Source organism: Montipora capricornis, chromosome 1, assembly GCF_036669925.1.
Source record: "Montipora capricornis isolate CH-2021 chromosome 1, ASM3666992v2, whole genome shotgun sequence".
NCBI classification, from domain to species: Eukaryota; Metazoa; Cnidaria; class Anthozoa; order Scleractinia; family Acroporidae; genus Montipora; species Montipora capricornis.
The window spans coordinates 1,849,709-1,863,627 of NC_090883.1; the positions used below are offsets into that span (position 1 = coordinate 1,849,709).

At 38.6% G+C, this 13,919-nt stretch overlaps 1 protein-coding gene across 1 annotated transcript in view; it reads left to right on the forward strand.

The window, feature by feature from the left end:
* Positions 1–13,919, forward strand: part of LOC138047154 (uncharacterized) — a 28,298-nt gene that overhangs the window by 12,910 nt on the left and 1,469 nt on the right. The window contains exons 7-14 of the mRNA XM_068894267.1: positions 2,739–2,855; positions 3,675–3,832; positions 5,430–5,614; positions 7,217–7,357; positions 7,908–8,020; positions 9,419–9,535; positions 10,348–10,454; positions 11,552–13,919. The exon at positions 11,552–13,919 is cut by the window's right edge and continues 1,469 nt beyond it. Coding sequence (XP_068750368.1) covers positions 2,739–2,855; positions 3,675–3,832; positions 5,430–5,614; positions 7,217–7,357; positions 7,908–8,020; positions 9,419–9,535; positions 10,348–10,454; positions 11,552–11,699 — 1,086 coding nt within the window. The 3' untranslated portion in view covers positions 11,700–13,919. The remainder of the gene's footprint in view (positions 1–2,738; positions 2,856–3,674; positions 3,833–5,429; positions 5,615–7,216; positions 7,358–7,907; positions 8,021–9,418; positions 9,536–10,347; positions 10,455–11,551) is intronic.

The window sequence follows — 13,919 nt, forward strand, 5'->3', positions numbered from 1 at the left end:
TGGTGGAGGGGTCCCCTCAGTATCGAATTGCACCGCCCACCTGAAAAAGTGGACTAAGGAGCCAGGTATCATTTTTATCTTTTCAGCCATAAAATTTCTAATGTGCCTGATCATGGATCCAAGGGCTTCTAGCATAAGAGCTCCTTCCATATGCAAGAAAATCTACTGCCATACTGTTAAAATGCTGCATAAAATGAACTCTTGAGTTGGCACAACCAGAAGTCAGAAATTCGTGGATTCCAGGAAAATTTAGGACTAAAATATTAGCTTACAGCAGGGCAAAGGTTTAAAGTCACATTTGTGTGGGAAATTTGGTGGTCCATATACATGTAAGAGAGCAGGAGATTCATTCAGGAACCTGGATGATAATGCACCCAGATAATCTGGGAGAGTTGACATATACATTGTACCCTTTGTATGCCTTCTCCCCAGTGAATGTTCCAGCTTACAGGTCAGACAGGAATGAAGATGTGGTGGATCGAGACAGTGTTTCGACCAACGTGTCGGTAGTGTGTCGGCCAACGCGTCAGTAGTGTGTCGGCCAACGCGTCGGTAGTGTGTCGGCCGACGTGTCGGTCGTATGTCGGTTGGTTGTTGGCCGACGTGTTGGTGGGATCGTATTCTTAAATTATACCGGAAGAAGCTCCTTTTCTTTTGCTGATGTTTATGCTCATTTCACGCTTACCAGTACTCCATTATTATTTAACACCCATGATGTCCATAATGTTTCGCTTAGTAAAATATATTCTATATACAAGGCTAAAAGTTGAAAAATTAAAATATTCAAACCAAACGTTTTCGGCTGTTTGCCATCATCAAATGGGTGACCGTCCGCTCATACATTTATATTTTATGTAATTCCCAAAGGGAAAAGTTTGGAGACATAAGAAATGACTTGTTTGTTCAAACTGGGGCGGAATTGTTGGATCATTAGCCTCTCGACGATCCTACGCTTGTGAAAAGTCTGTGCCGAGGAGAGAACACGCCAAGTGAAAGCATGTGATGAGTTTTCTCGCAGGTGTTTTGCAGGTTCAGAAGTGTGAGCAGGATTTGAATGCTCCGCAATTCGTACTGCTAGGTTTCGTACAGTCTCGCCAATGTAATCAACGCCACAAGAACAATCACCTTAAGTTCTGAGGTCCCTACCTAGTGGAAAAGGAATTGCATCACTAGCGCACTCCACAGAGCCAAACGCATCTCTACCGATTTTGACAACTCTAGAAACTTCTTTCATCATTGCAGGTTATCCGAAACGTTTTATTTCACATACAATCAACAACTTTCTAAACGACTCGCCCCAAGATGACAACATCATTCCGAATTTTCTCTTCGAAGAACGAAAGAAAGTTTTCATCAAGCTCCCTTTTTGCGGTAAAAGCGAAAAACTCAGTAAGACGTTTATTGAAAAACTCAACAAGTTCACTAATTTCAATTTTATTTTTATAATCCTGTCGCAAACAAGGCAAATCAAAACCCTCTTTAACAACAAAGACAAAAACTCTCACAGATCCAAAGTTGTTTACAAACTTAAGGTGATTGTTCTTGTGGCGTTGATTACATTGGCGAGACTGTACGAAACCTAGCAGTACGAACCTGCAAAACACCTGCAAAACACCTGCGAGAAAACCCATCACATGCTTTCACTTGGCGTGTTCTCTCCTCGGCACAGACTTTTCACAAGCGTAGGATCGTCGAGGGGCTAATGATCCAACAATTCCGCCCCAGTTTGAACAAACAAGTCATTTCTTATGTCTCCAAACTTTTCCCTTTGGGAATTACATAAGATATAAATGTATGAGCGGACGGTCACCCATTTGATGATGGCAAACAGCCGAAAACGTTTGGTTTGAATATTTTATTTTTTTAACTTTTAGCCTTGTATATAGAATATATTTAACACCCAACTGCAGTATTCCTCACCCTGCAATTACTTTTAATACTTCTCTTGTGGTTATATTGGTGCATGGGGAGCAGAGTTTTTGAGTGGATGTAGAGGTTGTCAAAAATGGAGGATGAATATTTCAAAGATATGCAAGGAAAGTGCTTTGCACATTATAAATATTTGTAGCTGAGCATGCGTAGCTCAGTTAGTTCGGAGGAAGAGGTCTCCACTTCAATCCTGGGTGGTGCTACCATCTGTTTCACTTTCCTCTGATCTGTGTAGCTTTAGCTATTAATACCTGAAAAACAGAGCATCGACAGAGTGTGGAGGGTAAAGGTTGCACCATTGGCTTCCATTGATACCCCCATTGATATCCCTGGGGGGACGTGCTGCCAGCCAGGGTATGTTTTTCGGGATTTTTGTCTTGAACAGGGTATCGAAGTTATCATTTTTTGTCTTAATCAGGGTATCGATTTATCAAATTAAATTTTGTCTTAAACTGGGTGAAATGTCTTAAACAGGGTATCAAAAATCGGAATTCTGTCTTAAGCAGAGTAGGAAAATCAGCGATATTTGTCTTAAACAGGCTCAGGGTATGAGGGGCCGCACCGCACCTGCCCACCCAGGGATATCTCGAGTTCTCCCCCTCCCTCCCCCTCAACATTAAGTAAAGTCACTTTACCTTTAACTTTTTACCCGTTATGAACCTTGATTATACATGTATCATATTATTTTATTGTAACTAAAAGAAATAAATTATGGCCAGCTTGCAATTTTGAAAATGACTTATTAATTTACAATACATTAATGACCTGTAGATCCTTACTTTGGATGTCTCTTTTTATTTAATTTTCAGATAAATAGTGAAAATTACCTGCTTCCAGCGGACTTGAAAATTCCACCTTCACGAGCTGATCTCATGCACAGTTCTTTGAACATCAACTGGCTTGTGGCACAACTGAGTAAAAATTATGTTAGTCACTGTAACTTTTGTAGTTATAATAATTTATGATAGCAACAATGTTAACAACAATAATTCAAAAAACACTAATTATTATTTGGACTCAAAACTTATTAAAAAATACTGCTTTAAAATTTATATTTCATATCTTCTTCAATTGTCACGAGATCAATAATAATAATAATAATAATAATAATAATAATAATAATAATCACTACCATTACCATTACTGTAAAAAATATACTGAAAAAACTTTATTACAATAACATCAAAATAGAGAATTTTGGGAAATGTTTTTATAATAATCTCAAACTCAGTGTCCTGAATATTTAACAGTTTGCATTTTCTCCTACGTGAGCCTCTCAAACATAATATGGCTTATCTCAAGATAGCAAAATTAAGGATACTTTTGACCGAATCCATGACATGGTTGTATTATAGCCTTCTCCTTTCTTTATGGCCATAAGTTCAGCGAGTCTACCGTGGAATCGTTTACACTCATCTGCCATGCCTCCAGTCAACAACAACAGTAATAGTAATGATAATAATAATAATAATAATGTTGGTATTGTAACATCCTTAATCTAAAAATCTGAGGCATTAGTTTCAGGTTCTTTTTTGGGAGTGGGGGAGGCGGGAACTGCATATTACCAAAGACTAAGTGTACATGTAGTTTAAAAATTATCCTGGCAAGTACTACTTGCAGGAGGTGATGCAGACCTCTTATCCACTTGCAATTGGAAGCAATGAAAAAATGTTTCTCATTGTAAGGGGATAAGAGCTAGACAAGATGTGATTGCTTGAAGTGTAAGGAATCTTTTTTTTTCTCAGATGCAAGCAGTAATAATTGATGGAGCTCATGAGAATGGTCTAGTTAGTGACAATCTTAATGGTGTTCTGCAAGGATTGGCTGCAATGAAACCTCCAGCAAATGCAGTTATTGCTTTCCCTTGCCACCCAGGAACAATTCGAAAAGATCAAGAAAGGCTGTAAGTGTCAGATTATACAATAATAATGCCTGGTAAATGTACTTGGGTAGCCAAATACTGCTATTAAATTAATGTAACTTTTCATACTGGTGTAATGTAACTTTTCATACTGAAAATGCAAATGTACTTGTGAGTCAAAATGCGAGTCACACAGTTATTGAAAGCTAACCTTTTTAAGTAATGGTCCGGCTAAGAAGCAGGCAGCCCAGCGGCAAAAGTACTTAGAAGCTGCTGCTCCAATCGAGGCATCTGATTGGCTAATATCGGAAAATGTCGAAAAAAGATGAGAAAAAATGAAAAAAAAGCCTTTTTTGGATTTCTTCTTCCCCATGCCCTTGATCTCTGTCTCTCGGCCAAATTTGGGCATTGTTCTATGCGCCATTCGCCAATCGGCAAATGGCGCATAGAATCTTGACGATATTTACAAACATAGTTTTTGAAGGCATAATGATTTGTTCTACGAAACAGAATCTAATTTTTTAGACGGCAAGTCGATTACATTTTTCATTGAAATTCAAATTTCGCGCTTTTAGCTGCTTACACCAATGGGAACAGCCGAACTTAATTTGATTAAAAATGTTGGCACATTTTAACTAACCGACGCTATTGCCGCGGGCTATTGTTTTTCTGCCTGCTTCTTAGCCGGACCATTACTTAAAATGGGTGCTTAGACTGAAATACTGCTCCGTGCTATAATTTGAAATAGGTTCTTAGACTTAGATGTGAAACTTGCATGACTCACTGGCTTGCAGATTCTCCAGCCCTATATGCATCAGGGTCATTCTGTTACTGCATTTTACAGGTCAAAATTGTATATAAAATTGTGTCCTGAGTTCAAATAATTACCGGTATTAGCATTATTATTATTATAAGGATAAGAATTTTGAATTTAAATTCAGTGTTCATAAATTAATTTGGGTCACAACGATTTAAGTTACTATATAAAAGCCATCCATATAAAATTATTTGAACTGCAGAGAGAATCAAGTTAAGATCGTTAGTTCAGGCTTTCCTTTGGTTACTGCTCGAATAGTGTTCATTAAAGTGCGATGATCAGCATCTTAACTTAAATATGAAAAATACTGGAAGATAGATCTGATGTGCAAAAAATATATATAATTATTGAGGTCCTTGAAAGTGTTAGGATTTAGAGTCAAAGAATTTTAGGATACAAAACGTTTCTGAACCCTTTAAATTACAGAATAACAGTTCACTATTCTGTAATTTTGATACAGAGCACAAACATACCAATAACTAGTACTGTATGACACATTCCTGGAAGATGAGTGCATGAGATTGCCAGTGGCTTGCCTACAGCTAGGCATTAAAGAAAACCAGTTGCCACACACAGAGGTCCCACTCATAATGAGGCCCTGTTAGGGGTTTTAGGGATAAGGGATTACTGGCAAAATAATTTTAGGGATAAGGGATAACTGATGAAATAACTGTAAGGATACCTGGGATAACTGCCCCTGGAATATTAGGGATAAGGGATGACTAAATCACCCCTATTAACAGGGCCTCCATAATGTGTCAGTCTCTGTAATTATCTTATAATAATTGTTAGTGAAATTGCTGAATCGATTTGAATCCTTAGAGACTACATAACAAGTGTGGTGAAGTACATGAAAGAGGAAAACATGTTGCTGGAAGACTTATTTGCAAATGTTAGAGGAGATTTGTCTCAAACACAGCCTGCAATCAGTAGCTTACCCTTGGAATTTTCACTCACCTCGTTTCTGATTCCACTTTGTTTCAATCCTGCAGCTGAGGATAGCAAAGGTCAGTTGTCACTAAAGTTAAATTAAGAACAGCACTAGCTGCATGTACATTCATATTTTACAGTCAAGCGATGTCATGCATGACTGGGTAGTTTTGAAATTTGAACTGAGTATTTAAATCTGTGTGCCAGTTAAATTGAACTTTGCATGCATCCTCTCAGATTCTGGATTCCCATGGATATGTCCTTGATATATCGAAAATATGCTGCAGTTAGCTATGAGCTTTTGTTTATAAAATAAACAGTGTTTGAAAAGTGAAAACTATTATAAGCGTTTGATGAATTATTGTTCAGTTATTGTGTATTCCATTCGAATCTCAGAAGCTCCAAAGAGGAATTTGAACGTGTTAATTTCAGTCTTGGATCGATACTGGTCACTTGTGACATATACCTTGACTGTAATATTAAGCATGGACGTCACTGATCACTCACTGCAAATACTATAAGGGGAATACGTACAGGTTACATGAGAAACCGAATAATGTTTCTCACGTTGACAGCTTTATTTTGACAGTCATGGTCATTTAGACAAAGCAAAGGGTTTGTTGTTCAAGAACATAGAAATAGCACTTACAATGTATTTTATATGTAGACAAAATTAAGTAGTTTAATCGGGAAGAAGATTTTCTTGTAACTTTGCTTGCTCTGAATAAGCAATTGATGCCAACCAATCAGAATCAAGTTATCATTCCCTCTTGATTACCAAAAGTGCCCTAATGTGATTAAGGAAAAATGCTCTCCATCTCAGCCAATCAGCTTTCAGTAATTTTGCCCCGTATGTGATAAAGACGAGTTAACATCACAAAGTGCCCCCAAAGTGCTGCTCCTCAAGTGAGGATAAACTGCTGTATTTACCCTGATCTAAAATCAACACTAATCTTTACCCTAACCTTATTGTTAGAAATAGGTAGGAAATGCTCAGACTTCCTGTTGGATTTCAAAATTAGGCTTGCATCTAATCAGTCCTGCATTTCTAGACACCATTTTTCGGCCCAGTATGGACCTTAGTACTCTTTTTATGGTCTGTACAAACTGTACGGCATATTTTTTTTAACCCTATCCAATTGTGAGTGCACTGGACATAGATGCTAATGCCATAACTCATTCAGCTCATCAATCGTTTATTAATTTTTTATATCTGCCCAGCCATCCACACGAACTTAGGTATACAAATTTAACTTGCATTTTGATAAACAGTGATAACAATAATGTTTTTATCAGGTATTTAATTAAAAAGTTGTTTGTTAACCTTAAGAAATCCTTTCAGAAAAATACAGAGATCGACAAATAAATGATTTTGGTATTTACATAGACTTTCTCTCAACAAAACGAGCACTTTGATTGGTTGATTCTTGGTCACATGCCCCTGATCAAATTCAAATGTATCCCGACTGGGATACAATTCCGCAGTTGTTGCATGCTCCCGATGTTTTGCTGTGATTGTTGAAGGAAAAGTCTAAATATATATCAAAGCACTTAATGTCTGGTCCCTCGGGAAACTTGGGAAACATTAGGACTCTCGGGAAAACAAAACTATTTCCCTCGGGACCATACATTAAGTGTAGATTATAATTGCAATTATTTCTTACTTTTTGTCTCAAAAGGACTTCCAATACCCTCTGGGAGTGATGATTTCAGTGCTGCAATTATCATTTCAAATTTTAATTATGGAGGACTCAATATTAAAAGTGATGAATGCGTTACTGACTTGAGGATGGCACTGGTTAAAGCTGGATGGCACTGTGGTACGTTAGAAACATAATAAAAAAATTGTCACCCTATGTAAAGGAATCCAGCTGACCCTCTGATTCCAGATCCCAGCCCATGGATTCTGGATCCTGAATAGTGTGTCCTGGATCCCCAGTCAGTGGATTCCGGATTCCAAACTAACAGGTTCCACCGAAATGGATTCTGGATTTCATCAAAATTTGCAGATTTTGGATGCCATGCAATGGATTCTGGATTCCATGCTCTGGATTCTGGATACCAAAGCCTCACATTTGCTGGATTCTAGATTCTGGATTTCTTCACATCAGGCAAAATTTGCTTTCAGGAAACAAGACGATGAAGGCAAATTAACCACTGCAAGAGAAATTAGTGAGCTGACGTTAATTGATTGTTGCATAGGCTTCTCATGTTTCACTTTCCACCAATGCAGCACTTAAGTTTTTTGCAATATGATCGTTATGTCAAGCGGAAATGGCCAAAATTAATAAGATGCACACTGGATTTTGGTAAACACCAAGAAATATCAGACAAAGGCACATCAATGTTTTTGTTTTTTTCAATCAACAGAAGAGATTTCTGACAAGTCATCCAAAGGGATCAGGGATGACCTCAGAGAGGCTTTGGACAGATTCAGTGACAAGGGAACAGTCATGCTTTATTTCATGGGCTGTACCAAAGTGGTAAGAATGAAGTTATTCAAAAAATCTTGTTATGTTTTACTTAATTAAATCCCAAGCTTTCACTTACTTCTATATTCTTAGTCACCTTTTCGAAATAACAGAATTAAAAGCTTTACCATTTGATTGGGTAAAGATTAAGATATGGTGCATGCGTGAAAAGGTACATGCACAAGCGTGGTTTATCCAAGAGTCTCTGTAAATAGCTTTCTCTTCCATTGCATCTGAGGAATTTTAAATAGCTTGGGTAGCTGTGGCAATTTAAAAGGTTTTGTAAATATCAGCCCAGAAATACACATGATTAGATGTAAGCCCAATTTTGATATCCAACAGGAAATGTCCGTTCAAGCATTTCCTATCAATTTTTAACAATAATGCACCTAGCAATGTTAAGCCCCAGGTTGGGGGGGGGAGGGGGTGTGACCCAGGGGAATTTGACATTTTCGTGCAAGCTAGAGTCAATTTTTCCACCCGTGGGCAACTACAGACTGTCAAATTCCCCCACCCCCGGGAACCTTTGGAACATCACATTCCTGCCCTGGAGTAACAATTTTTCATTAGATTCTCATTCTTGGAACACCAATTTTCTTCACTGTCGATTTCAAATTCCCTTTTAAAAGCTGATGGAAATTTGTACGGTGTAACACGAAACCTTTCCACTGCTCACGGTACTGAACAAGAACCTAACATTTAGCAAAACAATATGAACAATAATTAACCAGCTTTCGAAGCAATCAAGCGTGCACAATGATAGAGTGGAAAATTCATGAATATGTAGAATTTAGATATATACAAAAAGCAATCACGAAAAAAATTAGAAAGAAACATTCTCGTACTTGTGAACGCTCCAGCGAGGACTGATAGAAGTGTTGGTCCTTATTCACAAAAAGACAAGACTAGGGACGGATCTAGGATAAAATAATGACCGGCTTCGAAAAAAAAACGAAATAGTTTCTAGGGGGGTCCGGGGGCATGCTTCCCCGGGACTTTTTTAGATTTTAACGTTTCTGACCGACTTCCGTAAAACGGTGGAACGGCGGTATCAATCCACCCCTCAAGACAGATTCGCTCACCTTTTTTTCAACCACGGTGTCCAGAAAAATCAGAAAAACAAGAGAAGTCCCATCAAAACCAATGTTGAGGATAACTTATTTAATATTATCTCCAGGTTGTCTCGGTGTTCCAAGATGGCGGACATGTCAAATTCCCGATCATGGGGGGAAGGCTCTTTCAGTCAATTTCCCGTGGGTCTGCTTATTGACAATAAAATTAGCCAATGAGCGCGCGAGAATTTTGCAGTCATTGTAAAAAAAATCCATTTATGCATTCGTCATTGACCAATCAGAAAACGCGGTACGCTGTTGAGTATATAATAAGCAAAAACACTTTATTGCATTTCAGATTATGGATTACAATTATTTCTTTGGCAAAGATTTTTCGCTTGAATCTGAGGAACCACTTCGTTCGAGCGTATCTTTGCAATGGTCACTTGACCTCATGTGTGAGAAGCTTCGAGGGGTAAGTTTTCAAAGACAGATCCCAATTAGATTAGGCAAAAGCCAGTCATATGGCCGGAATGTGTTCCGCGTGGATAGTCCACGCTTAGAGAACACATTCCCGCCATATGATTGGCTGTTGCTTAATCCCCTTGGGATCTGTACAGCGTGGGAGTCGATCTAAAAATAACTTGAGACATATTACCTATGGAAAAGGGCATTGTGGGGGATACTCTCTCTTCCCCCTTTCTTTTCTGTGTATACTGATTATTGTCGACATCACATGTAGCACAGATCAAAGCATGTATTGAAACTCATCTGAATCTCGTATAAAAGCCAGTCCTACATTTTCTGACTAATTTTTCACATGTGCCGAATGTAAAGCAAATGAACGAAAACAATAGATTTTTCTCATTTGCATTAGATTCGGCACATGTAAAATGCGACGTTTAAAACGGGCCTAAGGGTCTTTCAGCAACTTTGATTTTATTGTGGTTTGAATCGAGCATAACGAGCTCAGTTGCAGTGTCAACAAGTTTTCTCTCGCAGATTTGGCTCCCAGTGCTGAGATCAAACACGCTGGATCTTTGCCCGAACTCGGAACCATGAGTGGGTCGAGTGTCTGCGTAGAGAATTTTCTCCTCGTAATACTCTTTCATCAAAACCCAAGATTTCACTTGAGTTGATTTGCTTTTAGGTTATTTATATTCTTCCCAATAAGAAGTTGTCCTCGGCGGTTTGACCTCAATTAAAATGATGATTATTTTGATCATTCGAATTTAAGTATGATGTTAATTTTTAATTGTCCTCCTGTAATTTCTTTTTTTTTGTCAGCGTAAAGTCCTGATTGTTGATGACTTGAACAGCTGCGAGACCGAACTGGCACCAATGATTTCCCCTTTAAACGTCATGATCAGTTTACCAAAGGGAGGGGATTCCAGGTTTGTTTATAGAGTCAGTGGAAAATAAGTAATTGTGCAAGTTATTGAAAGCGCGGTTCGTAATTTAGTGTCGAAAGTAATTCTGCAATTGCGATCGTTACTGTTAAAGATTGGCTTTAAAATTAATCTCGCGGCTGCGGTTTTTTATTTTTAATAAGAGAGAAACGGCACATCCTCAAATTTTGATTCATCAAAGCTCATGAGAGGCCTTGTATTCAGTCCCAGGCTGCAGCCGCGGTTGTTACTATGGATACGTCACTGATAGTAATATTCAATATTATATTGAGAGACCTATTATATATAGCGGTTACGCGCATACCCAACAATAGAGACCTTTAGATTCTAGGAAGAGGACGAGATCGAGTACGAGTTTTGACTGCCCATTCTTAGCAAAAATACGTGGAAGATTTATAGACTGTACATTAATCTTACTCTTCGTTAGCAGCATAGGTTGCTCAGTTATTCTTATTGCAGGTAACTGTAACGGCTTAAAAGCTTCAATTTGGGAAAGAACCCCATACATTGCTTTGTATTTTAAAGCTTTTTACAAATATTATTCATCAATTATCTTTACAATGTCGTTAGTTGTCATTTCCCCTTATTCCCCCTCGTCTGATCGTTCTTGCTTAAGCTCTCAGTTGAGGCTGCTGCCGGCGACTTTTGCGCGCTCAGATTTCCCGCGCTTCGAGCATGTTACCTCAGTGGCGTCTTTTGCAATTTTAGTTAGAGTACTTGAATTTGTATTGGTTTTACAACTCTTATTAAAAACCGCTCGAAGCGTTAGTGTATTTAGAGCAAATTCGTGCATTTGTGGAGACGGGAAAACCAGAGAAACATGAGAGAAACCCATCGGAGCAGATCGAAGCAGAGCATTCATCATATCAACAACTCAGTATTCGGGAATTGAACCCGAGAAACGCTGGTGGGGCTGAATAGCGTGAGCACTCAGTACACCCTCCACGCACCACTCCGACTCCTCGTAAATTTCTTGGAAGAAATGAACAATACCTATCCTTCAGGGGTTCCTGTATTATGAGCGCCGTGTATCGTTTTGCATTAAGTGCATGAATAATACTATGTATTTTTATCATTTTCAGGCCATGTTCTGGCGACGCTAGCTTTACAAGTAAGTTTGCCCAACTACTGGAAACAAAGTCAAGCCAACTTTCTCTGGAAGAGATGGTAAAAAAGGCAGCGTCTTTTGACCGGCATCGCCTCAGTTCCAATTTATTGCATTCAAATTAGAGCAATTTGTCTTCAACATAATTATTTTAAATTTAGAGCAGTTTCCAGCAAGTGTCTTGAAGGAAGCCTTAAACTACTTACTCTACCCACTCGAGTAAAAGAGTTTTTTTTTTTCATATGAGATCACCAGCCGTCATTTTAAACCGAAGGGAACCCAACGTGACCGCCGATTCTTTTTGGGAGTTAAAGCGGAAACGAGCATCAGGGAGCTTAAGATCTATGACGGCGACATCGATGAAAACTTCAACACAAAATAACGATCGTTTTTTCATCTTTTAACCAATGATATTATTGTTTTGTGGGGTTGCCAATCCCGTTATCTGATGGTTCGTCCGTTTTGTACGACGTGAACAAGATGGATCATCGCGAAATTCTTGAGGTAACGCTTAGTTGTATTTTGGAGTGACGTTTTCGTCGATGTTGCCGTTAAACTCCCTTCAAACAAAACCTGCCCCAAACTTTGAAGCAAACACTTGATTGCATGGTTGGCAGTTATCTCGAAAAGGCTTTGCTAAGAGGCTGGTTTCAAATTATGCGAAAACAAAAAAAAACATTTATTTAAAGAGAAAATTAAACTACGCTATTTGTGGGAAAGATTTTGCAAAACTAACGCCTTTGTAAACACCGTTTCAGCGGCGGATCTAGGATAAATAGTGACTGGTTTCCAGAACAACGAAAAAGTTTCTAGGAGGATCCAAGGGCATACTCTCCCGAGAATTTTTTGGATTTCAAACCTCTAAAGTGCCCTTTGCCGTGCTTCTGACCGATTTTCGTAAAACGATGGAAACCGGTATGCATGGATACGCCCCTGCGCTTGAAATTGATTAGGGATATAATTTTTTTAACGATTTTAGAGCGGTTTTCAATTGAGTGTCGAAAGCGAATTGCTTTGGTTTTGCATCACTTCACTCATTGATTGGTTCAAAGTTCTCGCGCCGCTTTTTCAACCAATCAAAAGTGAAACCAAAATCAATCGTGGCTCGCGCGTGCACATTTTCCCGCGCTTTGTGTCGGCGATGTGTAATTACTTCAAGTTTTGATTGATTTACTGGATTGTCTCCGTCCTTTTTGATTGGCCAAAGTAATAACTTTGGTTTTGGTTTTACGACACTCTGTGAAGTAATAACTGCTTTTTTAACCAATAATTCCTGTTTTATTGGAAAAAAAAACAAAAAATTGAGAATCTCGGACGGCATCTCAGATCTTACGGCAGCTTCTATCTTAAAAATAATTTTTAATTTGAAATATAGTAGAAAGGAATATATGCTCAAGGGCAAGGGAGGGGGGGGGAGGGAACTTTTGGAAGGTCCCAATTAGCCACTATCAAAAATACCATAATACTCTTTGTTTGCAACAAAGAGTATTATGGTATTTTTGATAGTGTCTAATAGGCCATTTCCGAGTTCATGTCTGCTTCCTCTTGAAAGCGAGTCTAAGTGCGAAGTTTTTGTGATGGTAATTAGTTCTACTTTGCAAATGAATGAAAACTATTTTCCCGAAGAAAAACTTCGCACTTTGACTCGCTTTGAAGGGAAGGCAGACATGAACTCGGAAATGGCCTGTAGACCTCTTTCATAATGGCGGCCAAATAAAATATTGTTTTGTTTTAATGCTAATAAGCCTTTCAAGCGTCGCTACGACGAGCAAATTTCAAAAGAATATTTGTTTCAAAATGAGGGCAGTAAGTCTGATTAACATAAATACAAAAGAACAAAAAAGTGGTCGCCATTTATGAAAGTGGTCAGTTATGACCATAGACCTTTTAGCAGATAAGGCGGCCATTTTGATTTCTATTGTTTCGAATGGCTATTATGGGATGCCCAGGGGGCAAATACATATTAATTTGCCCCCTGAGCATCCCATAATGTCTTTCGAAACAACAGAAATCAAAATGGCCGCCGTATCTGCAAAAAGGTCTATTGGAATGGTCATGATCGTAAAAACGTTATTCCAGCTGCACCTCGCTTACTGAAATCGGCATTTTCTGCCAAGCAAAGTGAACAGTACAAGCGTGCGGGTTCAGGTATAGATTTTTTGACACGTTCTGAAACTGAATCTCAAACTGAACGGATTCGTCAAGGTTTTTCATGTTCAGAGAAGCGGAAATAATGTCGTGAAGAGATGTGCAACTGGACATATCACGAATCGACTTAGATCGAATGCATCGTACAACCCTCGAACGTTTCAGGAATGTAGCCAGCTTTCCCAGATCGATGTTAA